The sequence below is a fragment of the Salvelinus sp. IW2-2015 genome, linkage group LG17 (genome assembly GCF_002910315.2).
Source record: "Salvelinus sp. IW2-2015 linkage group LG17, ASM291031v2, whole genome shotgun sequence".
Classification (NCBI taxonomy): Eukaryota; Metazoa; Chordata; class Actinopteri; order Salmoniformes; family Salmonidae; genus Salvelinus; species Salvelinus sp. IW2-2015.
In genome coordinates, this window is record NC_036857.1 from 14,058,285 (window position 1) to 14,084,108 (window position 25,824).

A 25,824-nucleotide genomic window follows, 5' to 3' on the forward strand; every position below is an offset into this window, starting at 1 on the left:
GGCTAGGAAAAGTATCAAGATCTTCAATGAGACTGTGCAGTGATCCAGATTGCCGACTTCAAGAAAAAAAACTTGAGTCATCAATTACATTGACACTTGTTTTTATTCCCTGGATTTCTAAACCCCTGATTTCATGTTGATCTAATTTTAATAGCTAACATTTCAATTTCCATATAATAGATATGGAGGACAATGGACACCTTGCTATACTCCTCTCTAAAGCTCAATACTTTGAGAAGTAACCATTTGTTACTATTTTTACACCTGGGTTGACTGTACATAAACTCTTAAAAATTAAAGAATCCGAGGCATGATATATATATATTCTAGTCGTACTTTATAAAACTCCTTTCAAATTCGCTATGGAAAGAACCAGGCCTGGTATCTTCATATGATCATTTTACGATAAATTACTATTTCAAGAGTTATAGTAATTCAAGACAAAAATATTTTCGTGATTTGGACCACTCCAGCTATCATTAGTGTATGTGTTGGTGGGTGTGTGTGTCTGTCTTCACCTGGTGTGTAACTCAGCGTGCAGGGCCACATGGACTGCCCTCTTCCTCTGCTGTTCCAGCCTCTGCCGCCTCTCCAGCTCCTCTGCTGGGCAGCTTGGTTCACCGCCTCCAACTGCTGGCCTACACCATCATAGCTTCTACATCACATAGAGGAATAAAGGGAGACAAGAGAGAGGACAGAGAGGATGGAGAAGGAGAAGAGAGAGCTCATAATAGGCACCAGGGCACCATCCTCTGTTTATAAGGCCACAGACTGACTAGGACCGAGCCAGATCGCACGATGGGATTATATCATTTACTAATTGTGTATGTGTTCCTGTGTTGTGTATATGTGTGTGTGTCATATATCTGTGTGTGTGTGTGTGTGTGGTGTGTGTGTGTGTGTGTGTGTGTGTGTGTGTGTGTGTGTGATTGTTTGTGCCACACGCATGTATGCATGTATTATGTATCTATTTCTAAAATCATGGGCAATAATATAGAGTTGATCCCTTTGCTGCTAATAAACAGCCTCCCCATCTTCTAGGGAAGACTTTCACTAATGTTGAAACATTTGCTTGCGCGACTTGCTTCCATCTTAGCCCCACAAGAAGCATTAGTGAAGTCGGCCACTGATGTTGGGCGATTAGGCCTGGCCCAGTCTAAGTTCTTCCACACGATCGGACAAATAATTTCTGTATGGACCTGCTTGTGCACGGGGCATTATCATGCTGAAACAGGAAAGAAGCCTTCCCCAAACTGTTGCCACAAAGTGGAAGCACCAAATCGTCTAGAATGTTATTCTATGCTGTAGCGTTAAGATTTCCCTTCACTTGAACTAAGGGGCATTGCCCAAACCATGAAATACAGCCCCAAACCATTATTACTCCTCAACCAAACTTTACAGTTGGCACTTTGTATTCGGGCAGGTAGCATTCTACTGGCATCTGCCAAACCCAGATCCATGTGTCGGACTGCCAGATGGTGAAGTGTGATTAATCACTCCAGAGAACGCGTTTCCACTGCTCCAGAGTCCAATGGCGGCGAGCTTTACACCACTCCAGCCGACGCTTGGCATTGCGCATGGCGATCTTAGGCTTGTGTGCGGCTGCTCGGCCATGGAAACTCATTTCATGAAGCCCCCGACGAACAGTTCTTGTGCTGACATTGCTTCCAGAGGCAGTTTGGAACTCAGTAGTGAGTGTCGCTCCTAGATGTTTCCACTTCACAATAACAGCACTTACAGTTGACCGGGGCAGCTCTGGCATTGACGAACTGACTTGTTGGAAAGGTAGCATCCTATGATGGTGCCACATTGAAAGTCACTGAGCTCTTCAGTAGGGGCCATTCTACTGCCAATGTTTGTCTATGGAGACGGCATGGCTGTGTGCTTGATTTATACACCTGTCAGAAATAGCCAAATCCTCTAATTTGAAGGGGTGTACACATACTTTTGGTCTAGTGAACGTATCTCTGCATGTGTGTGTGTGTGTGTGTGTGTGTGTGTGTGTGTGTGAGAGAGAGAGAGCTGTAATACTGTAATAAACACTGGGGAAATAATCCCACTCATGGCAGCATGATTGACTTGTTGCCAGACTGAGTAATACAGAGATATTCTACTTAGAGCCTTCATAGTGAGCCCTCTCTAGGGAAAATCAACAAGACAGAACGCTAGATATTGCAAGAGAACACAGTTGAAGATACACTGCATGTGCTGTATGGATCAGATGATAAAGAGTTAAAGAATTAATGGTTAAATATCACCATTCATTGCATCTTTGAAGCTGGTTAAGGGCCTATATTAGATGTTGTTCTCTATATCTGTGAGTTTGGATGTTGTTAGAGGTCAGGGKTCATACCTGATGTTCCTCCTCATGTGTGCGGGTTTGTTGGAGTGGGACCTCTTCTTGGTTTCACTCAGGGACTGCGAGGGGATTTGGTTCTCAGGCCGTGAGGACGGTCGAGAGTGGGGCTGCGTTGAGGGGTGGGACGGCGTCTCCCCCGAGGCTGAGGTAGATGGGGGGGTGCATTGCCATCCCGCAGAGTCCCCTCCCTGTGCTTCATTCTCTGAGCTGAAGGGAGCGGTATGAGGCTGGTCTGTAAAGAGAGACAGAGGGGGGAGGGTGTAATTATTGGTATACAAAACATAAATCAATTAAAATAAATGTTGATTGAAAACCTGTAAAAAAAGGTACGCTGTATATCAGTGGTTCCTAACTGCAGCCCTTGAGTACCCCCAACTGCACACATTTTATTGTAACCCTGGACAAAAAAATACAGATTCAACTCATTGAGGGCCTGATGATTAGTTGACTTGTTGAATCAGGTATGCTTGTCCAGGGTACTCGAGGACTCGAGTTGTATAGAACAGGCATGGATTGCTCCATCACTGAAGGAAKGGTAAAAACAGATTCAAGAACAGTTAAAAAACAAACTGACCCAGAGGGATTGATATAAAAAATCCATTGAGACACACATTTKTTGGTGGTTAACAGGGAGTGACTGGGCCAGAGTTGGATACAAACCTGTCTGGCCCTGCCTCCAGACTGGAGACACTGAACTAGATCTGGGGTGCTTATGTAAGTGCTAATAAATATGGAGAGCTTATGAAACTCTGACCACTGGGGCTATGTGAAGGGGCTATGGGCAGGTGTTTCTGGCTCTCCATGCGGCTGGAAAGAGTGACAAACAAGGTTGAGGAGGAAACCAAGGTAATGGCCCACATAAACAGCCCTCTCAGTATGATCCCATACATTCTCCACTGTCACATTGTAGCCAACACTGACATGCTCAATGCAACCTAATACAGCTCAACCAAGCCCCACCTAGTCATATATTCATAACCATTGACTTATTCCACATTTTGTTGTGTTACAGCCTGAATAAAAAAATTGATGAAATAGATATTAGCAAATTTTTACTTAAGTATTCACCGAGTCCAAATTTTGTAAAGCATCTTCGGCAGCAATTACAGCCTTGAGTATGTCCGTATCACTTAGCACATCTTGGAAACCTTTAACACTCTATAAATTGTTTTATATCCTTCGCAATATGCCTCATCACAATTCTATCTCAGCGATCTACAAACGTTCCTTGGACTTCATGGTATAGTTTCTCCTCTAACATGCACGTCAACTGTGGGACCTTATATAAAAGTGTGTTTATTTTCAAACATGTCCAAACAACTGATTTGGCCACAGGTGGACTCCAATCACGTTGTAGTTACAGTTGAAGTCAGAAGTTTACATACCCCTTAGCCAAAATACATTTAACTCAGTTTTTCACAATTCCTGACATTTAATCCTAGTAACAATTCCCTGTCTTAGGTCAGCTAGGATCACCACTTTATTTTAAGAATGTGAAATGTCAGAATATAGTGAGAGAATGATTATTTCAGCTTTTATTTCTTCTTCATATCTTCCAGTGGGTCAGAAGTTTACATAAACTCAATTAATATTGGTAGCATTGCCTTTAAATTGTTCAACATGGGTCAAACGTTTCGGGTAGCCTTCCGCAAGCTTCCCACAATAAGTTGGGTGAATTTTGGCCGATTCCTCCTGACAGAGCTGTTGTACATGAGTCAGGTTTGTAGGCCTCTTTGCTCGCACACGCTTTTTCAGTTCTGCCCACAATTTTATATAAGATTGAGGTCAGGGCTTTGTGATGGCCACTCAATACCTTGACTTTGTTGTCCTTAAGCCAGTTTGCACAACTTTGGAAGTATGCTTGGGATTATTGTCCATTTGGAAGACCCATATGCGACCAAGCTTTAACTTCCTGACTGATGTTTTGAGACTTGTTGCAAAATATCCACATAATTTTCTCCCTTCATGATGCCATCTAGTTTGTGAAGTGCACCAGTCGCTCCTGCAGCAAAGCACCCCACAACATGATGCTGCCACCCCCGTGCTTCCCGGTTGGGATGGTGTTCTTCTGCTTGCAAGCTTCCCCCTTTTTCCTTCAAACATAACGATGGTCATTATGGCCAAACAGTTCTATTTTTGTTTCATCAGACAAGAGGACATTTCTCCAAAAAGTACGATTGTTGTCCCATGTGCAGTTGCAAATCAGTCTGGCTTGTTATGTCGGTTTTGGCTAAGTGGCCTTTCAGGTTATGTCAATATAGGACTCGTTTTACTGTGGATATAGATACTTTTGTACTGGTTTCCTCGCAGGCATCTCAAAGGTTCTTTGCTGTTGTTCTGGGATTGATTTGCACTTTTCGCACCAAAGTACGTTCATCTCTAGGAGACAGAACGCGTCTCCTTCCTGAGCGGTAAGACAGCTGCGTGGTCCCATGGTGTTTATACTTGCATACTATTGTTTGTACAGATGAACATGGTAGCTTCAGGCATTTGGCAATTGCTCCCAAGGATGAACCAAACTTGTGGAGGTCTACAATTCTTTTTCTGAGGTCTTGGCTGATTTCTTTTGATTTTCCCATGATGTCAAGCAAAGAGGCACTGAGTTTGAAGGTAGGCCTTGAAATACATCCACAGGTACACCTCCAAATAACAAATGATGGAAATCAGCCTATCAGTAGCTTTTAAAGCCATGACATAGATTTCTGGAATTTTCCAAGCTGYTTATTAAAGGCACAGTCAACTTAGTGTATGTAAACTTCACTGGAATTGTGATGCAGTGAATTATAAGTGAAATAATCAGTCTATAAACAATTGTTGGAAAAATTACTTGTGTCATGCACAAAGTAGATGTCCTAAATGACTTGCCAAAACTATAGTTTGTTAACAATACATTTGTGGAGTGGTTGAAAAACGAGTTTTAATGACTCCAAACTAAGTGTATGTAAACTTCCGACTTCAACTGTACATCAATGACGATCAAAGGAAATTGGATTCACTGGAGCTCAATTTGGGGAGTCATAGCAAATATTTATTTAAATCAGATATCTAGGGATTTCATTTTTTTAATGCATTTTATAACATTTCTAAAAACATGTTTTCACTTTGTCATTATGGGGGTATTGTGTGTTAATGGGTAAGAGAGAAAAAATTGGAATCCATTTAGCATCAGGCTTTAACACAACAAAATGTGGAATAATTCAAAGGGTATGAATAATTTCTGAATACTTTCACTGTATATGGCTCTTTTACCTACCTATAAGCCCAGCTTGTCACCCAAGCCTGACCCAGTCCTGTATTGTCCTGCCCTGCTCAGATCCACATACACAATTTTCAACCAGGAAAACATCACTGCCCCACACTGACAGCTATTAGCATAGCCAACCTTTGAACCCAGACTGACCCAACAGCACATCAGTCAGGACAGAACATCCAAGTTTGGTCCAGTCCAGCCAGACTACTCTCTCAGAACCAGACTCCAAGGGCAGAGTGGTGAGGCAGGAACACCTGGAGCTTGTTACGTTTGAAAATGGCAGCCTATTCCCTATATACACACTGCACTACTTTTGACCAAAGCCCTATGCTGGTCCTTCTCAAAAGTAGTACACTATATTGGGATCAAGGTGACACCTTCATGAAAACCCAGCCAGGAAAGCCTCCAACTAAAACATGATAAACATTAAAAAAAGAGAAAAAGCAAAACAGGAAGAAAAGTAATTTAATTTTTGCAGACAGAGGCTGGTGGTGAGCCAACAGAGTAGAAAAACATGACATAAAACGCCCTCTCGTCGACTAACCCATCTACAAAACGACCTMTTTGCTCTGAATTCAGTTCCATTAACATTCAAAACAGTCCCATTGTGACCTCTGTCATATTGGTTTAACAAACCAATTTAACAACATATATAATACAGAGCTTATTGAAAGGTTGGGCACAAAACCCTAATATGAAAAGAGGTATTCAACCCATTTTAAAAAGGGATACATTATGTAATCCAGGAGGTTGTCGAAAGGCCGTGTACATATTTCTGTACTTTGTCCTTCCGTTGCAGCCGCGGTACAAGTCCAGACGTAATTTCTCTCTCTGGGACGGAACATAGCCTAAAGTGACCTTTCTGTAGGAAGCAAACCGTTTGCCAATTGCCAGGCAGTTTATCAGTCTTGCTCTTCATCACCGGTCACTCCCACCTCCCTGCACTGGGTCATATTTGTTAGAAAACACATTGAAACATGTAGGGAATACCTGAACATGTCAAAAATAAAACAATTCATTTTTGTTTTCCGTTGCAAGAAGTTAAAACATTTTCTGTTGCATGCCCTAATCAATGCAACCCTGGAGTAAGTTCCAGGGGCAAACCCTTCCAAAAGGAGCCTGCTACTGAAAAAAAAACATCTAAACATTTCAAAAAGGTTACAATCCAAGGAGACAGATTAAAATTCAGACCATTTTACACACGCTCTTATCCAGAGCGACTTACAGCAATGCATTGTATACATTCATATATGTATACATTCATACTTTCGAACCCACAACCCTGGCGTTGCAAGCGCCATGCTCTACCAACTCGTCCCGGAGTCGCCTCCACTCCTCCCCAGTCTTACTCTCCCTCCCTCCCAGTCCCCACTACTGTAAAGGACAGTTACATAACCGATTCCTGAAATGCCTTATGATGATTCACACCCATACAGCACAGACAGAGCACAGTTTACAGTACACTCAGAAAGTGGGGGTGGGGGAATTCACTGGCTCAGGGGGGGTGAGAGTGAGAGAATGTTCTTCAGTGACAGTGAGAAGTATCAGAATGCACTTCTAGGAAGTGTGTGTGTGGGGGGGGTAAATCAAACAGTCACAAATAGCTATGTATGGGACGAAAGGGTAATTCATTGACTTGTCCTCCTGGTTTTGGTTCCAGAAATAACTCCCTTACCAGTGAAAAAAACTCTGACCCTTATGCAACAGCTGGGACTAAGCCTATTAATAGCTAGGTCAGCTTTGATTATCAAGATCCTAAAGTACACCCCAACACCAAGAGAAAACCAGGGGGTGATTTAGGACGGTAGTTTAGTGTGGGTTATGTTCAGCCTATACCATGTAAACCAGGGATGAGCAACTGGCGGGTGTTTTTGTTGGCCCGCGAATCAATACCACCCCCCCACAAAAATTACATTTGTTAAATATATATTTAAAAAATATTTTTTGAAACTCAAATCGGGGTCTCAAGAATAGTAGAATGCGCAAGGTGCAATTTTGAAATTTGGTTGTGAAATAAATTGTCAGTCACTCAATTAGCCCATGTCAGCTAACATTTTTTAGATTTTTTAATTAGTCAAGCCAGCTATCTAAACCTGTAGTAATCATGGTTGAATTACTGACCAGCGGAACCTCATTGATTTTGCAAGTCACTCTCACTCAGAATGTGTAGTGCAGGAAATTTCCTTTAAAACTACAAATTGAGTGAATTTCCCTTTAGGGCCCCCAAAAGGCTAGGGACAGCTCTGACTGCATGTGGTTATGGATGTGGGTATGCAGACCCGCGAGCCACTGTGGCCCCTCATGAGGAGTTCAGATTTTTTGTGGCCCCCACCCCAATCAAAGTTGTAGACCAAAGCGTCATCAGGCCAAGTTAACAACAATTTGAACAGCATCAATCTACACTCAGTGGCTAGTTTATTAGTGGCTAGTTTATTAGGTACACTACCCTGTTCATGAAAATGGATTGCTCCTACAGACAGTGTGTCATGTGGAAAACAAAAACAGACAAATAACGGCACAGTACAACAGTGGTGTGCAGAACGGCATCTCAGAAGGAACAACTAATCGGTCCTTGTGCTGGGCTTTCAACCTCATCAAGCAACATACGTCATCAGAGTACGCAACAGAACATTGTACTGTCTACACTCGGTTGGTTGTTTATATAAAATATTTTAAATTAAAATCGAATATACTCGGAACTAAAGTTTTGTTGCTAAGGATTCCACGACGCGGTTAGCCTTCACGGCTGGGACTGCAAGTTTGTGTTCCATTTTTTGTGTGGATTCCGCGAGTTCTAGCTGGCTGTACTATAGACACCTGTCGTYGTGGGAAAGACTAATTGTTATCTTTTCGTAAAACAACTGGTTGCAGTAAAGAGCCAACCTGGATACTAAGGAGATCCTGAGGGAAATCGATGAGTAAAAACAGCTTTACGCTATGGAGGAACAACATACTCCATCATGGAAAGATCCGACTACCTCACAAAATAACTTTAACCCGATAAAAAAAGAAAAACAGATTAATCTACAGACATGGACGATTTACTTACTGTTGAAATAGAGGATAGTGCTCTGGCTGAAATCCATGCAACACTGGAAAAGTTGTGTGAGGAGGTAGGAGGGCTGAGGGGGAGTTTGGAGTTTAGCCAGAGTGAAATTCTCACGCTTAACCTTTTCTCAATAGGGGGGCGCTGTTTTCACTTTGTAAAAATTCATTCCCAAATTAAACTGCCTCGTACTCAATTCTTGCTCGTACAATATGCATATTATTATTACTATTGGATAGAAAACACTCTCTAGTTTCTAAAACCGTTTGAATTATATCTGTGAGTAAAACAGAACTCAAGTTGCAGCAAACTTCGCTGTCAGGAAGTGAGAAATCTGAAATCGGGCACTCTTTTCCAGGGTCAGTTTATTAATTTGCATGTAATCTATGAGTCGACATGCACTGCATACGATTTCCCCTAGATGTCAGTAAGCAGTGAGAATTGGAATGGGGTTGCTAGTAGATCTGAGGCCGTATAAAGGCTCTTGGAACGGGGGTGCACTCTTTTCAACGTTCGTCATGGCGCAAGACAGACCTCAGGATGGCATTCTGAAAAGCTCTCGTTATAGGCCTTAGATATATCCGGCTCTGATTTTATTCGATATAAGTGTTAAAAACATCATAATGTAGTTATTTTAAACCGAGTTATATCAGTTTATATCAGTATATTGCGATTTTCGGAATTTTCTTTGTGCTGCTTATGAAGAGTTGGACACGTCTGGGCCACATAGCTAATGTTTGCTGCTAATTCCTAAGTTGAAGACGACAATCTACAACCAGAGCAACGATGATTCTGGACAAAGGACAACTTGCACAAGATTCTGATGGAAGCTCATCAAACAGTAAGAACTATTTATGCTGTTAATTTGTATTTCTGTTGAAAAATGTTAAACTTTAATTCCGCCATTAATTTCGGCACGGTCTCTCTGTAACGCACGCTGTATGTCGTAGTAACGTTCATTTAAAAAATCTAACACAGCGGTTGCATTAAGAACTAATGTATCTTTAATTTGCTGTCCAACCTGTATTTTTTAGTCAAGTTTATGATTAGTTATTGATTAGATTAGGTGCCTCTCCCAAGATTTCTCCCGACATTTTGTTTGAAGTTTGGCTACTATTCACATTGTATAACCACGATTTGCCGCTAAATATGCACATTTTCGAACAACTCTATATGTATTGTGTAATATGATGTTATAGGACTGTCATCTGAAGAAGTTTGAGAAGGTTAGTGAAAAAATGAATATCTTTTGCTGGTTTATTTGCTATCGCTAACGTTATGTTGATAATGATGGGCTGTGTGGTAGGCTATTGTAGTAAGCTAATATAATGCTATATTGTGTTTTCGCTGTAAAACACTTAAAAAATCTGAAATATTGGCTGGATTCACAAGATTCTGTCTTTCATTTGCTGTACACTGTGTATTTTTCATAAATGTTTTATGATGAGTATTTAGGTAATTCACGTTGCTCTCTGTAGTTATTCTAGTTGCTTTGGTGAGAGTTGTGATGGTGCGTGCAATGTAAAACTATGATTTATACCTGAAATATGCAAATTTTTCGAACAAAACATATGCTATACAATAAATATGTTATCAGACTGTCATCTGATGAAGTTGTTTCTTGGTTAGTGACTATTTATATCTTTATTTGGTCGAATTTGTGATACGACCTATGCAGTAAAAAAATGGTGGAGAAAAAAAGTTGTGTCTTTTGCTATCGTGGTTAGCTAATAGAAATACATTGTGTCTTCCCTGTTAACATTTTAAAAATCAGAAATGATGGCTGGATTCACAAGATGTGTATCTTTCATCTGGTGTCTTGGACTTGTGATTTCATGATATTTAGATGCTAGTATTTACTTGTGGCGCTATGCTAGGCTATGCTAGTCAGCTTTTTTACTGATGAGGGTGCGCCCGGATCCGGGATTGTGTGCAACTAGAAGTTAAAGGAGAGAACAAGGCACTCACAGCCAAGGTAAAAATCCACGATTCCAACATGGAGTGTCTACCATGGCAAAACAGGGTACGAAGAAGGCGCTACTAGACATACAATGTTGTAGCATGCGTGAAAATCCATTTTTTTTCTGGGATTCCTGAGGACGCATCCAATAATCCAGAGGCGCGATCAGAGAATTCATGGAGTTGGAGCGACAAGACCAAGGGTCCCTGACCAATCCTCGCAAAATTTGTACACTACCAACAAAAGGAGCTGATCAAAAGCAGGGGAGGGAGCTTAACTTCTTGCAACTATAGGGGGTGCTGTTCCGCATTAGCATATTTGGGTCTCCAAATTAAACTGCCTCGTGCTAAAATTCTTGATCGTACAATATGCATATTATTGTTTAATGGATAGAAAACACCTTCTAGTTTCTATAGAAGTTGGAATTTTGTCTCTGAGTGGTACAGAACAATTTCTACAGCACTTTTCATGACAGGGTTCAGATTTCAGAAATTTTTACCCCTGATCTGGGGTCTGTTTTTAAGGCGACAGTGAATGCTATGAAGAAACCGACACTGCCTACGTCTTCCTCTGGGTGTCTGTACGTCATCACGTTTTGAATGAAATCTATTGCACAATCCCAGCCATTTATAACCACAAAATGTTTAGGGACCGCCCTTTCTCGTCGTGCGCCGAAGCGTGAAGGCCATCGGACTTGCCTCGTTCCAAATCGTTGTCTAACCAGCATATTTCTCCGGTCATGTTTTCATCGTTTTAGTTGTTAAAAACATCATAATGTAGTTAATTGAAACGTTTTATAGCAATTTATATCCGTTTAGTGCGATTTTGAGGAATTTCTTGTTTGTGCACTCTGAAGTTGGACACGTTTTGGGTCCCGTTCGATCGTTAGTGATATTTCGAAGGACAGAGGACATCTATCGACCAAAGACGTTTATAACATAGAAAGGATACATTGCCCAAGAATCTGATGGAAGAACAGCTCAAAGTAAGCAATATTTAATATGATAAATCGTGTTTCTGTCGAAATATTTTTAAACGCATATTTCGCCATTTTGTTTGGTATAGCTTCACTTGGCCAACCCTGTATTGAAAAGTAAGGATAATTTTAAAAATGTAAATCAGCGGTTGCATTAAGAACTAAATTGTCTTTCGATTGCTGTCAACCCTGTATTTTTTAGTCAAGTATATGATTAGCTTTCAATTAAACTAGATCACTCTGATAGATGACGTCAGACATATTGAGGCTTGATTTCCTAGTATTTTATTGTGTAACCACGGTTTTGTATGGCTAAATATGCACCTTTTCGAACAAACTGTATATGTATATTGTTAAATGATGTTACAGGAGTGTCATCGGAAGAATTCTGAGAAGGTTTAGTGAAAAAATTAATATTTTGGCGGTGATTACGTTATAGCGCTCTTTGGCTGGAATCGATGCTCTGGTAACGTTTGCACATGTGGTATGCTAACTTATCGATTTATTGTGTTTTCGCTGAAAACGCTTAGAAAATCTGAAATATGGTCTTAAATCACAAGAACTGGGTCTTTCCATTGCTATGCTTTGTCTATTTTTATGAAATGTTTTATGATGAGTAAATTGGTCATACACGTTGCTCTATCTAGTAATTCTAGTCGTTTGTGATGGTCGGTGCAATTGTAAACTGTGATTTCTACCTGAAATATGCACTTTTTTCTAACAAAAACTATCCTATACCATGAATATGTTATCAGACTGTCATCTGAAGAGGTTTTTTCTTGGTTAGTGGATATCAATATCTTAGTTGAGCCGATTGGTGATAGCACCTGAAGGAGTAAGAAACTGATGGATTAGAATAGTGGTGTATTTTGCTAACGTGTTTAGCTAATAGATTTACATATTTGTCTTCCTGTAAAACATTTTAAAAATCTGAAATGGTGGCTTTATTCACAAGATCTGTATCTTTCATCTGGTGTCTTGGACTTGTGATTTAATGATATTTAGATGCTACTATCTACTTGTAAGCTATGCTAGCTATGCTAATCAGTGTGTGGGGGGATGGGGGTGCTCCCGGACCCGGGTAGAGGCTCGTTAGAGCCGTTAAAAAGGGACCAAATTCAGTCTCAATGACCAATTTCCAAGGGAGATAAACGAACTTCGTAAGAGACTGTATCCAGTACAAAGGCAATAGAGGGAGAAGGTTAAGTGTGCCTTTCTCATTGTGGACAAACTCTTTATAGATGGACAGCTATTCCAAGACAGCTCCATAAGACCATGGCTGTACTAAATTCTATAGGGACTTTAGGTTACGGAAAAAAAGAAAGTATGGGAACTGTAAAAATATCTGAACACTATGAAGTGGATATGAACACACACATACTCATTTACATACTCGCTTACACATACAGACTTATACACAATCTCGCTCTCTTCTCTCACTCTCCTCTCAATTGTCGAGAACAGTTTTATAATTTAATATGTTTCTTGTTTGTCTATCTTTTTTATKTATTTGTCTACAAGTTTATATATGTTTACAACAAGCAAGGGGAAGATATCAGAATAGGTGCATTGGGAAATATAACGTATTGTACGGAATACATTTCTACTGTAGTGAAGCCGTCTCTAGAGTAATGCAAGGTCTCTTTCATGATCATGTGAAACGTCAATTGCTATGGAAATGCTGGGATGTGTCTTTCAATGATGTTAAAGGTAATTATGCCGCAACTATGACAGTGATACGATATGGATTACAATTATCATCATGAATATTAAGGCTATACGCACTACATGTTACACACATAGACACTCAACCATGCGAATTGGCCGAGTTATTATTTATTTGGACAGCACACATTATAGTCTTACTCTTAAACAGACATCGTACACACTCTCACTAAATCACATCCAATATCATACACATCAACCTACTCAGATTTACAACACACAATATCTTGTCTCAATTTTCTAACATCTGTGGCATTGGCTCACAGGCAAACAGGCAAGGGAATAAAACAAATATTGCTAGAACCTATTTCTTGAATTCTAAATATCAGACATTTGAAAGCTCTAATTTTGACTGTCATAATACCTCTGATGGCAGTAACTTTACAAGCACTAATTATRGTCAATTTAGACTGAGAATAGTATCTAGTTATGGTAAGGGGTGAAATAAGTATAGCCAGTTACAATTGTAACGGTTTAGCAGATTATTAAAAAAAAGATCTGTCTTTACGTGGCTAAAAGAAAAGGAATATAACATACACTGTTAACAGGAAACTCACTCTACATCCTTAAAGGAACTCAAAAGGTGTGATGATATTAATTAACAAAAATGTCGATCTGAATGTGCAAATAGTCAGGAAGCAAGGAAGATGGATCTTTTTGAACATGAAAGTGTACGAAAAATAGATTTGGCTCATTAATCTATATGGTCCAAATATGGATGATCCATACTTCTTTGAAAACATTTATACCAATTTATTGAACTTACAGGCAACAAATGATCAAATCATTATGGTAGGAGACTATAACACAGTGCTAAGTACCTCAATGGACCGTAAAGGTAATCACTCTACAAACTATCACCGTGCCCTTAAGGAAATCACAAATATTATGGACACATTAAAAGTAGTGGATATTTGGAGACTAAAAAATCCCAACCTAGTGAGATATACATGGAGGAGACCTAATCAAGCTAGTCATCTTGACTACTTTCTTGTCTCTTTCATCAAAATGTTAACAAAGTTTTAATAGGAGACAGAATGTGATCGGATCATCATCWAATTGGCATTCACATAACTTATAGATTTTCCACGTGGACGGGGATATTGGAAATTTAATCAAAGTTTACTGGAGGACAACTTATTTTTTAACTAAGACAAAATAATTTATAACTGATTTTTTTCAGTATAATATAGATTCAGCAAATCCCCTTATTGTTTGGGATACCTTTAAATGTACCTTCAGAGGTCATTCAATTCAATATTCATCAATAATAAAAAATAAAAAAAGCAGTTTCTGGCTAAAGAGACACGACTAACAAGGGAAATCCATGAACTAATAGTACAAGTAGACAGCAATAAAAACAATACTACAGAGATACAAAATAAGTTAGAAGAAAAACAAAAAGAACTTGAGGAACTTATTCAAGAACGATCTAATGTGATCTATTACAAAAATAAAGCAAACTGGATGGAATATGGAGAAAAATGCACAAAATTCTTCCTGAATCTCCAATACAGGAACGCGAACAAAAATAATTTGCAGAAACTCGTTACTGAAGACAGAGTCATCGATGATTCTCCAAATTATATTTTAAAAGAGGAAGCTAATTATTTTAGGCAGATGTTCTTTTCCATCCCATCCTCTCCCACTGAATGAAGATTACGGTAAGGAATTCTTTCCAAATAATATAAAAAATATAAAAATTAACAAATGTACAGAAAAGATCAGTGCAAAGGCCAAATTACAGAGGAAGAACTTTTTGAAGCWATTAAATCCTTTCAGTCTGGAAAAACGCCAGGGCTTGATGACATACCAGTAGAGGTATATCAAGCCTTTTTTGATATACTAAAAGCTCCATTGTTAGATTTTTTAAACTACTCCTATAGAAATGGTAGTCTGAAGGTCTGTTTTATCTCATTAAAAACAAGACCCAGATGGCAAATATAAAGACCCAGTCTATCTAAAAAACTGGAGGCCCCTTACACTTTAATGTGGTGATGCAAAAATACTAGCGAAATGCATAACACTCAGAATTAAAAAGGTTTTACCAGGTATTGTTCATCCTGATCAGACAGGTTTTTTTACATGGATGATACATTGGGGATAATATACTATAACTACTAGAAATAATAGAACATCATGAAACATCTAAGAAGCCAGGCCTGGTATTTATATCAGATTTTGAAAAGGCATTTGATAAAGTAAGACTGGATTTTATTTATAAATGCCTGGATTTCTTCAATTTCGGTGATTCTCTTATTAAATGGGTCTAAATAATGTATAGCAACCCCACGTGTAAAATAGTAAATAACGGCTACTTCTCAGAGAGTTTTGAAWTGTCAAGAGGAGTTAAATAAGGGTGTTCGCTGTCACCATATCTATTCGTTATGGCCATCAAAATGCTAGCTATTAAAATCAGATCCAATAACATTAGAGGATTAGAAATCCAAGGTTTAAAAACAAAAGGTGTCCATGTATGCCGATGACAAGTTTTATATTAAGTCTGCATGCTAGATCCCTGCAATGTCTCATTAAAGATCTAGATAACTTTTCTGTACTCTCTGGACTAAAACCTAATTATGATAAGTGTTACGTATTGGTTCTTTACCTATAAAGTGGGCTGATGGTGAAGTAGACATACTTGGTATTCATATCACAAAATATATAAATAAGCTCGCCACAATGAATTTCAATAGAAATAGATCCTGCAACCATGGAGAGGTAAATACCTGTCTATTTATGGGAAAATTGCCCTGATTAACTCCTTAATCCTATCTCAGTTTACTCACTTACTTATGGTGCTGCCTACTCCTGATTCATTTTTCAAATCATATGAGCAAAAAATATTTTGCTTTATCTGGGACGCTAAACCAGACAAAATAAAGCGTGCCTATCTACATAATGAATATGAATTGGGTGGGTTGAGGTTATTAAATATAAAACCACTAAACCTCTACTTATTCAAAAGTTTTACTTGAACCCTAAATGGTTCTCAAGTAGATTACTAAGAAAAGCTCATCCATTGTTTAAAAATTGCCTTTTTGGCTTTGTGCAGATTGCCATGTATCATTTTCGATTAATTGAAAATGATACTTTAAAAAAAGTCTCTCTTTTTCAAACAAATATTTTAGAGCTGGCTACAATTTCAATTTCATCCCCCTGAAAAGATACAACAAATATTATGGCTGAACTCAAATGTGCTGGTTGATAAAATACCTGTATTTATGGGAAAGATGTTTGAAAAGGGTATTTTGTTCTTAAATGATATTGTAAATTGGAAGTTATGTCCTTCACAGAGTTATCAGAATTGTACAGGAATGTCTGCTCAATCCATGAGTACAACCAATTTATTACAGCATTACCCCAAAAATGGAGGCGGCAGGGAACTGGTCTGTTTGCACAATATAAAGGATCAAAACTGGTGGAGGAATAAAAATATCATAAATAGGAAAGTATACCAGTTTAATTTGAGGACCAGGATGTTGATAACTGTGCCATACAGATTGCAAAATAGTTGGGAAGAGATTTGATGTACCGATTCCATGGTACAGGGTGTATGAGTTGATATATAAAACGCAAGATTCAAAACTTCGTGATTTTCAGCTAAAATTATTATATAGAATTCTTGCCACCAACAAAATKTTGAATATTTGGGGCATAAAATCATCRAAGCGCTGCAGATTTTGTTGTGAGGATACAGAATCAATAGACCATTTATTTTGGTATTGCCCTCAGGTAGCCTGTTTCTGGTCTCAGGTTCAGGAATGGCTGAAAATGCATAGCATTGATCTAAAATTGACCCTAGAAATAGTACTGTTAGGAGATCTGGAGAGACCGGGTCAGTCATTTACTAATATACTAATACTCTTAGTAAAAGTATTTATCTTCAACTCGCAATCTGTGGATTCTATTCAATTAGATAGATTGAAATTGTACGTCAAACATCACAGCATAGTTGAAAGATATATGTTGCGTAGAAATCCGAAAAGGGTGGCCAGCAGAGATAAGTGGGATGGGCTGAGGGAATGGGTGAGGGACAGCTATTGGGGAACTGTGGGTGGGGATCTTSGAGGGTTCAGGTTCACATTTTTTGGCCTGGTGGGAGAAATGTCAACGTGCCCTTGAGCAGGGCATTGACCCTGGATGCTTCTGTGTGTCGATCTGAATGGGAGTCTGTTGGATGACTGGTATGATGTTGCTGTTGAGCGGCTTCACTGCAAGTATATTGTATGTTTCGGATATTCATTTTTTWAAWTTTTTTTTTTTAATCTATCCTTGTCACGGATGGGGTATTGGAACAAACGACCACACCGGGTTCCACTCATATCAGCTAAAAACAAAAAGAAGCGGCTACAGTTGGCACGTGATCACCAACACTGGACAATTGAGGAGTGGAAAAACATTGCCTGGTGCAAAGGATCCCGGTTCCTGCTGCGTCATGCTGATGGCAGAGTCAGGGTTGGACATAAGCAGCATGAGTCCATGGACCCATCCTGCCTGGTGTCAACAGTGCACGCAGTGGTGTACTGGTGTGGGGAATGTTTTCCTGGCACAAGATAGGTCCCTTTATACCAACTGAGCAACGATTGAGTGCCACAGCACATCTATCTGAACATTGTTGCTGGCCAATCCGAATAGAGCATCTTTGGGATGAGATGGAACGGGCTGTTCGCAGTATGAATGTACCGCCGTCCAATCTGCAGCAATTACCTGATTCCATCGCGTCAGCATGGACCAACAGCCCAGTGTTACGTTTCCGACTCCTTGTAGAATCAATGCCCTGAAGAATTCAGGGTGTTCCGGGGGATAAGGAAGGTCTGACCTAGTACTAGATGTGTGTACCTAAAACTGGCAACTGAGTGTATATCGTCAAGCGATCATGGATTTCTACTGTTATAGGTGCCTCTGACTAGGCGAGTTGAGGAGAACATCAGCACCATTCCACTAGACAGTGGGAACACAATTATGTTACACAACCAAAAGAAGGTTCCATTCATCAAAGACAGGACTTCGGAAAACAAAAACTCCTTCCGAATGGTAGTGAACAATAAAAAATAAATAAACTCTCTCTCTCTCAGAGAGGGAGTGGACTAACTCTGTGGCAACGACACTTTACACACAGCAAGCCATGGCAGTCGTCCAATCATAATAGCCAGTGAGATAAAGGGGAGTTGGCCTCCATGCAACACTGTAGCAATACTCACAACAAAGACTATTTTACATAAGCCTGGGAAACACACAAAGACCACCACAGCGATGACACACCACAGCGATGTCCTAATTCATTCCAGAAGCATGGAGAGTGCAGTCCATGTTTTCACATCCTGCTCTTTCACAATCACGACTTGAATGTATACTGTGCTTCCTGAAGGAGCCTGACATTTACATAAGCAGCGCTTCTCTCTCCCCCCCTCCCTCCTTTCCTCTCCCCCTCCCCGACTGCTTCTTCTGGGGTATCTTGGATGGGAGGGGTGTAGGGTAGAGGATGGGGGGGGCGCCTTCAGAAAGCCACAGGGTTACACAATGTGATGTTACCCTGGTTGTTTATGTAACGCTGCTTTACAGGCAGTGTTTAGCTAAAGTCACACCGTTCCTACGGCAGAGAATCAGCATTTGCGTAGTGCTGATTATCAAAGACCGACAATTACCAATCCGGCCGGGACAGGCAGTGTGCCCTGATGAATACCAGGGGGCGCCATGACAACAAGAGGAAGAGGAACTGACTGGTAAACAACAATGGCTCAAGGTCATCATGGTCTCCCTGTGCCACTCAGACAATGAATTATCTGGAAAGAGTTAATTCACTTCCTCTTCTCCAATGCACTTTCTAACCCAGCGTTTCTTAACCCAGTCGTTTCACATTGCCAACCTGATCTATTCAACCACTAGCACACCTGATTCAACTCGTCAAATAATCATCAAGGCACTGAATGTTGGTATAGATCAAATATGTGAGGACTCAGTTGAGAAACAACGTTCAAAGCTCTCAGAATCCATATCATCTGAGTGGAGTGGACATGCAACACTGGTGCCAAGTCTGATCCAGGTCCATGAATTACATGAGTGTAATGTTTCAGAGGCCCCGTTTCCTGGCAGCCTGGCATATATGTGTGTATGTCATGTTCCTACTTCATACAGTGCTGCTGAAGCTCGCTCTGACCCACGGAGTTACACAACAGGTCTGCAGGCAGGTGCGGGACTGCGCCAACTAAACCTAATCCAGTACACGCCCAGGCAGCCATACCAGAACATTTACCAGAGCGAGGTGGGAAATCAAACCACATAATTAGAATGACTAATTCTACAAATCCCACAAACCACTGAGCCAGAATCAGAGAAACAAACTCAGTGCTTCTGATTGAGGGCCTTAGATCCACTAGGAGCACAAAAGGGTGAGCGAGCCACTGACCCACAAAAAAAAAGAAAGAAAAAAAAGATAAAGTACACTAGTGAAGTGGTCTCCCTCTCTTCATCTACGCCAGTAAGGAGATTATAGATTACTCTCAGTCCAGTGTATGCAAACCAGAGAAGCCCCTACGCTCAGCATCACAGCAGCAACACGTGTTCGCTGGGCGACTACAGGTCACGGAGCGGGGAAACTGCCGGAAGCTCCAATACAGGGCCACCTTTCACAGAGGTTTACCTCAGGACAAAATATTTACCAGTACCATTGACCAGGAGTTGTAATAAGCTTGATTAACCCTTTGCAAGTGGGTATACATTACACACAGACCATGCGAGCCAGAGATTATTTACAAAGACACATTCAGCACTTACCAACTTAATATTAAGGTTCCTGTGTAAATTCGATGTGCGAGAGGTCAATATGTGCCAACCCGAAGAAGTCTTAGTACTGCAGCCATGAAAAGGATAACTAAGGGGTCAATAGACTGTGTCGAAATCTATGAGCTCAAAGGTTAGTCGCCCCCCCCCCGTGGCAAGTTAGCCCAATAAGATGACACATTTTGCCTCTATTTCCTACCCCCTGTAGACACACACACCAACAGAGCAATGAGCATGGACTCAGGCAGAGGGACGCTTATGTAACGGCAGCCTCTGGCTGTTACACAAGCCCAAGAACCGCACATCCCGTACACACACGCGCACACCTAATAAAGTACACACCCAATCACATAAACTACCCACATAACAGACTTTAATTGCTACAATGTGCATTCACAAACAAAACCATATCTTCTGTTCCCATCAACAATGTATGGCAGCCCTTCCCCTAGAACAAGGTATTCTAAGTCTTTGTATGTGTGTTTCGACCCCAAAAAGTTGTTTTACAGCTGTTGTGTTTTACAATTGCTTACACAGGAAACAACCTGAGGCAGACAGCTGCTCATCAGTTTCCATGTAAACATCTCAGGCAACTTGATCAGTCCCCCCCCCCATTTTTTTTTTTTTTTTTTACTGCAAGATCTATCCTTCTGATCTAGAAATAGACAAAGCAAAATCAGAAAAACAAAGCTATTCTGCAAAAAAAAATATTCCGAAAAAATTAAACAAACGAATTCTGGAATAAATACTGTAAAACAAAGGACACGCCTTGCAGAGGAAAGGAGAGGAGAGGAGGACACGCCTTGCAGAGGAAAGAGAGGAGGACACGCCTTGCAGAGGAAAGGAGGGGGACACGCCTTGCAGAGGAGAGGAGGACACGCCTGCAGAGGAAGGAGAGAGAGGAGACACGCCTTGCAGAGGAAAGGAGGGAGGAACGCTTGCAGAGGAGAGGAGGACACGCCTTGCAGAGGAAAGGAGAGAGAGACACGCCTTGCAGAGGAAAGGAGAGGAGGACATGCCTTGCAGAGGAAAGGAGAGGAGAGGGGACAGGCCTTGCAGAGGAAAGGAGGAGGACACGCGCGGCAGAGGAGAGGAGGACACGCCTTGCAGAGGAAAGGAGAGGAGGGACACGCCTTGCAGAGAAAGGAGAGGAGGACATGCCTTGCAGAGGAAAGGAGAGGAGAGGAGGACACGCCTTGCAAGAAAGGAGGGGAGGCCACGCCTTGCAGAGGAATAGGAGAGGAGGACATGCCTTGCAGAGAAAGGAGAGGAGGAACACGCCTTGCAGAGGAAAGAGGGGGACACGCCTTGCAGGAGGAGGAAACACGCCGTTGCAGAGGAGAGGAGGACACGCCTTGCGAGGAAAAGGACGAGGAGAGTAGGAACACCGCCGGCAGAGGACAAGGAGAGGAGACATTGCCTTGCAGAGGAAAGGAGAGGAGGAAATGCCTTGCAGGAGGAAAGGAGAGAGTACACGCTTGCAGAAGGAAAGGAGGGAGGACAGCCTTGCAGAGGAGAAGGAGGACCACGCCTTGCAGAGGAAAGCGAGAGGAGGACACGCCTTGCAGGGAAAGGAGGGGGACCGCCTTGCAGGGAGGGCACCTTGCGAGGAAGGAAGAGGAGGACACGCCTGCAGAGGAAAGAGAGGAGGACACGCGCTGCAGAGGAAAGGAGAGGAGGACACGCCTTGCAGAGGAAAGGAGGGAGGACACGCCTTGCAGAGGAAAGGAGAGGAGAGGAGGACACGCCTTGCAGAGGAAAGGAGAGGAGGACACGCCTTGCAGAGGAAAGGAGAGGAGGACACGCCTTGCATAACTAGCCTGACAGCCCTGTTGAACAGGGACAGGAGGAGTGTTAGTGGAGTGTTGAGGGGGGTGGCAGCGTGGCTGTGCGATCCCCAGTGTTTGGATATTGATCTAGTGCTTTAATAGGCCAGTATCTCTCAGACTGGAGAGATTACCATGACCCGGGTCAGCAAAAGGCAGGGAGGGTGCTTCTATAACACCTCACGTTGTGTGACTAACACTCCACTCTGACCGGGAGGGGGGCTCGTTTCTGAAAACACCACCATGCTAAGGGTTCACTTAAAACATGGGAAATCTGAGGCGGTTTCAGTTGCTCACACTATTATACAGCTCATCTTGGATGCAAGCATGTTAATGCAGAGGTGTTAAATAACATGTTTTGGCATTGTAGGGTAGACAAGTGTAGTGACACCTTAGAATCATCAGGACACATCCTAGGATCTCTGGAGTTCAGCAGATCACATGTTGGGGACATTGTCAGAGCGTTCTACAAAGTGTGATCGTGACAGAGTTGTTAACCAGGCAGCTGGTAGTCTAGCAGTTAAGAGCATTGGGAAAGTAACCAAAAGGTTGCTGGTTTGAGTCCCCGAGCCTACTAGCTAAAAAATCTGTCTACGTGCTCTTCAGCAAGGCACTTATCCAGAGATACTTACAGGAGCAATTAGGGTTAAGAAGTCTGCTAAAACATGGTTTCCCAAACTCGGTCCTGGCGCCCCACCTGGGTCCACATATGGTTTTTGCCCTAGCCCTACTCAGCTGATTCAAATAATCCAAGCTTGATGATGCAGGCGCCAGGACCGAGTTCAAGAAACACTGTGCTAAATGACTACAATATAATGACCGTATGACCATATGTTGTTCCTCGTGCTGCACCCATTCAGACTGACTAGTACTGTTTCACCAAACACCAAATCCTCCCACTGCCACCTGTTTAGGTTACCGTAGAAACGGTCAAAGAGCCCCTACATCAAATAAAACATCTGCGAGCTCCTAACAGAGAACATGAAAGACAAAATGAGAGAGAAACATATTGAATGAAAGGATGGCTGGTGTCAAACTGATGCATAAGTAGGGAGCGTTATACAACGCTGTTGCACACCGTTACAAAACAACTCCAATTCACAGACAGTAAGTACAATGTAAAACACCCTGGTTCTGAACTACAATGTATAACACCGTGTTATTACCATTGAGTTCCAGAACCAGAGGATGTTATACATTGTAGTCAGAAACCAGGGTGGTATACTTGTAGTTCAGAACCAGGGTGTTGTTATTACATTGTAGTTTTCAGAACCAGGGGTGTTGTTATACATTGTTAGTTCAGAACCAGGGTGTTATACATTGTAGTTTCAGAACCAGGGTGTTATACATTGTAGTCAGAACCAGGGTGTATACATTGTAGTTTCAGAACCAGGTGTTGTTATATACATGTAGTTCAGAACCAGGGTGTTGTTATTACATTGTAGTTCAGAAACCCAGGTGTTTACATGTAGTTCAGAACCAGGTGTTGTTATACATTGTAGTTCAGAAACCAGGGTGTTGTTATACATTGTAGCTTCAGAACCAGGGTGTCTATAACATTGTAGTTCAGAACCAGGGTGTTATACATTGTAGTTCAGGAACCAGGGTGTTATACATTTGTAGTTCAGAACCAGGGTTTATACATTGTAGTTCAGAAACCAGGGTGTTGTTATACTAAACACCTGGTTCTGAACTACAATGTATAAACACCCTGGTTCTGGAACTACAATGTATAACACACCCTGGTTCTTGAACTCAATGTATAACACACCTGGTTCTGAACTACAATGTATTTAACAACACCCTGTTCTGAACTACAATGTATAAACAAACACCCTGGTTCTGAACTACAATGTATAACAACACCCTGGTTTCTTGAACTACAATGTATAACAACACCCTGGTTCTGAACTACAATGTATAACAACACCCTGGTTCTGAACTACAATGTATAACAACCCCTGGTTCTGAACTACAATGTATACAACACCCCTGGTTCTGAACTACAATGTATAACACCCTGGTTCTGAACTACAATGTATAACACCCTGGTTCTGAACTACCAATGTTAACAAACACCCTGGTTCTGAACTACAACTGTATACAACACCCCTGGTTCTGAACTACAATGTATAACACCCTGTTCTGAAACTACAATTGTATAACAACCCTGGTTACTGAAACTACAATGTATAAACACCCTGGTTCTGAACTACAATGCTAACATATAACACCCTGGTTCTGAACTACAATGTTATAACACCCCTGGTTCTTCATCATACATCATTCAGATCTCACTAACAACAAATTATTTAATCCACACATCGTTCTCCAGTAATCATTGATTCAGCCTGAAAGTTCCTCCTCAGTCATCACATCACCCCACCACATCACCCCACCTGCTGCTGTCCTAAGAGTCAGTGACACTCCCCTCCCACCAAGAGATCCGGGTGCCAGCAGGGTTCAGGGGTCACCTACCTGCAAAGGTCTCCGCCTCCTCCAGCAGCAGCATGCTTTAGAATCTCCGTGGGGAGGGGGGGTGGTGATGCTACCCCCCGCTTGCCGCTTCTCTCTTGTAGTCTCTCTCACTCTCTCTGTTACCCGTCTCTGAGGCTGGGGAACAGGTGGCCTGACTACCGCCGTCTGCTCCGAAACTCACTAACTCACTTCTCTAGTGAAAAAAGTCTTTGCCTAAAAGCTGTAAGGCAGAACCTGGCTTCTTGTTCTACTTTTGGTCTTTGGCGTTACCGGTTATCTGAGGAGTTTTTTTCCCCCTACTAACTGATTGACAGGATGAGTGAGTGGCAGTACGCTAGCTCATCCCTGTCCTAAGCGGCAATATGAGTCGAGTCAGGCTTCTGACAACCAGGATACTCTACTAAAAAGTCATTACATAACCTTTCATGCTGGAGCTGGGGCCTCGTCAGGGGGGCTGTCTACATACGCACACCGCTACCCTAGTTACGGAAGAGAGGGAGAGAAAGAGCAGAGATGCCGGCTGGGAAGAAGGAGCAGCATGTGTGCCGTGTAAAACAGGGAGAGACTGCAGGCAGGGGCGCTCGAAAGACAGAAAACAATGGAAATATTTCAATTGTCTGCATCCTTGATCATGTAAGAAGTACGAACTTAATCATTTAGTTAGGAGGATGATGTGGCCAAATGATAAAGGACATGTCACGTCTAAACATATGCACTCTTGAAGGATGGAGAAGAGAAAAAACAGAGAAAATATAAAAACAATAGACCAAAACTTGACAATACAATAAAATGTATGAAACCTCTCTCCACGGCTATCAGCTACTGCTAAAGCGAGATTCCCCCTTACTCAAGATTTCCACCTCCTCCTAGCCAAGACACCCAAGACATCAGTAGAACTCAAACCCCCAAACAGGTTGAGAACACTTTTACCCCATGACCTCTCTGTATAAGCAATGATATCCTCTACTCTAGAATGGGTCTTCATCTCTGTCTCTTGCCAAGCCAGAGTATCCATGTCAGCTCCACTCTGCCACACTTGCCCCAGACTTCCAGAGATATTGAGAGCATGGGTTCTGTAAGCAGAGCCACAGACACAAGGGACAATTATAAAAACAATGAGGGGCTGAAAGCAAGCCCAGCTCTGTCTGGCCGTCACAAACACCCCTCCACCGGGAGAGTCGCCCCACCAACTGACACCCATGTCGCCATGATGTCAGCAGGCCCCTCCTCAGTGAGGCTGCTTAGGTAAAGGAGGTAAGAGTCATTCGGACAGAGGGAACAGATGGAATGAGAAAAAGTAAGAGAGGTGGGGGCGCTCAAAACAAACGTGGTGGAGCCAGGTCCCGGGACTTTCTCAAACACACACCTTCCCGGATCATTTACAAACACTCACGTGGAGGCTGCACACACACTAAAACACA

The 25,824-nt window shown here is 41.7% G+C and overlaps 1 protein-coding gene across 2 annotated transcripts in view; it reads right to left on the minus strand.

The window, feature by feature from the left end:
- Window positions 1-25,824, minus strand: part of LOC111977012 (helicase ARIP4-like) — a 113,680-nt gene that overhangs the window by 44,022 nt on the left and 43,834 nt on the right. The window contains exons 1-2 of one of the 2 annotated variants that reach the window (XM_070447874.1): window positions 24,404-24,508; window positions 2,354-2,591 (exon numbers count right to left, since the gene is read on the minus strand). In XM_070447874.1, coding sequence (XP_070303975.1) covers window positions 2,354-2,591; window positions 24,404-24,437 — 272 coding nt within the window. In that variant the 5' untranslated portion in view covers window positions 24,438-24,508. Of the gene's footprint in view, window positions 1-2,353; window positions 2,592-24,403; window positions 24,509-25,824 lie in introns of those variants that run through there. The other variant, XM_024006256.2, reaches the window with a different exon arrangement.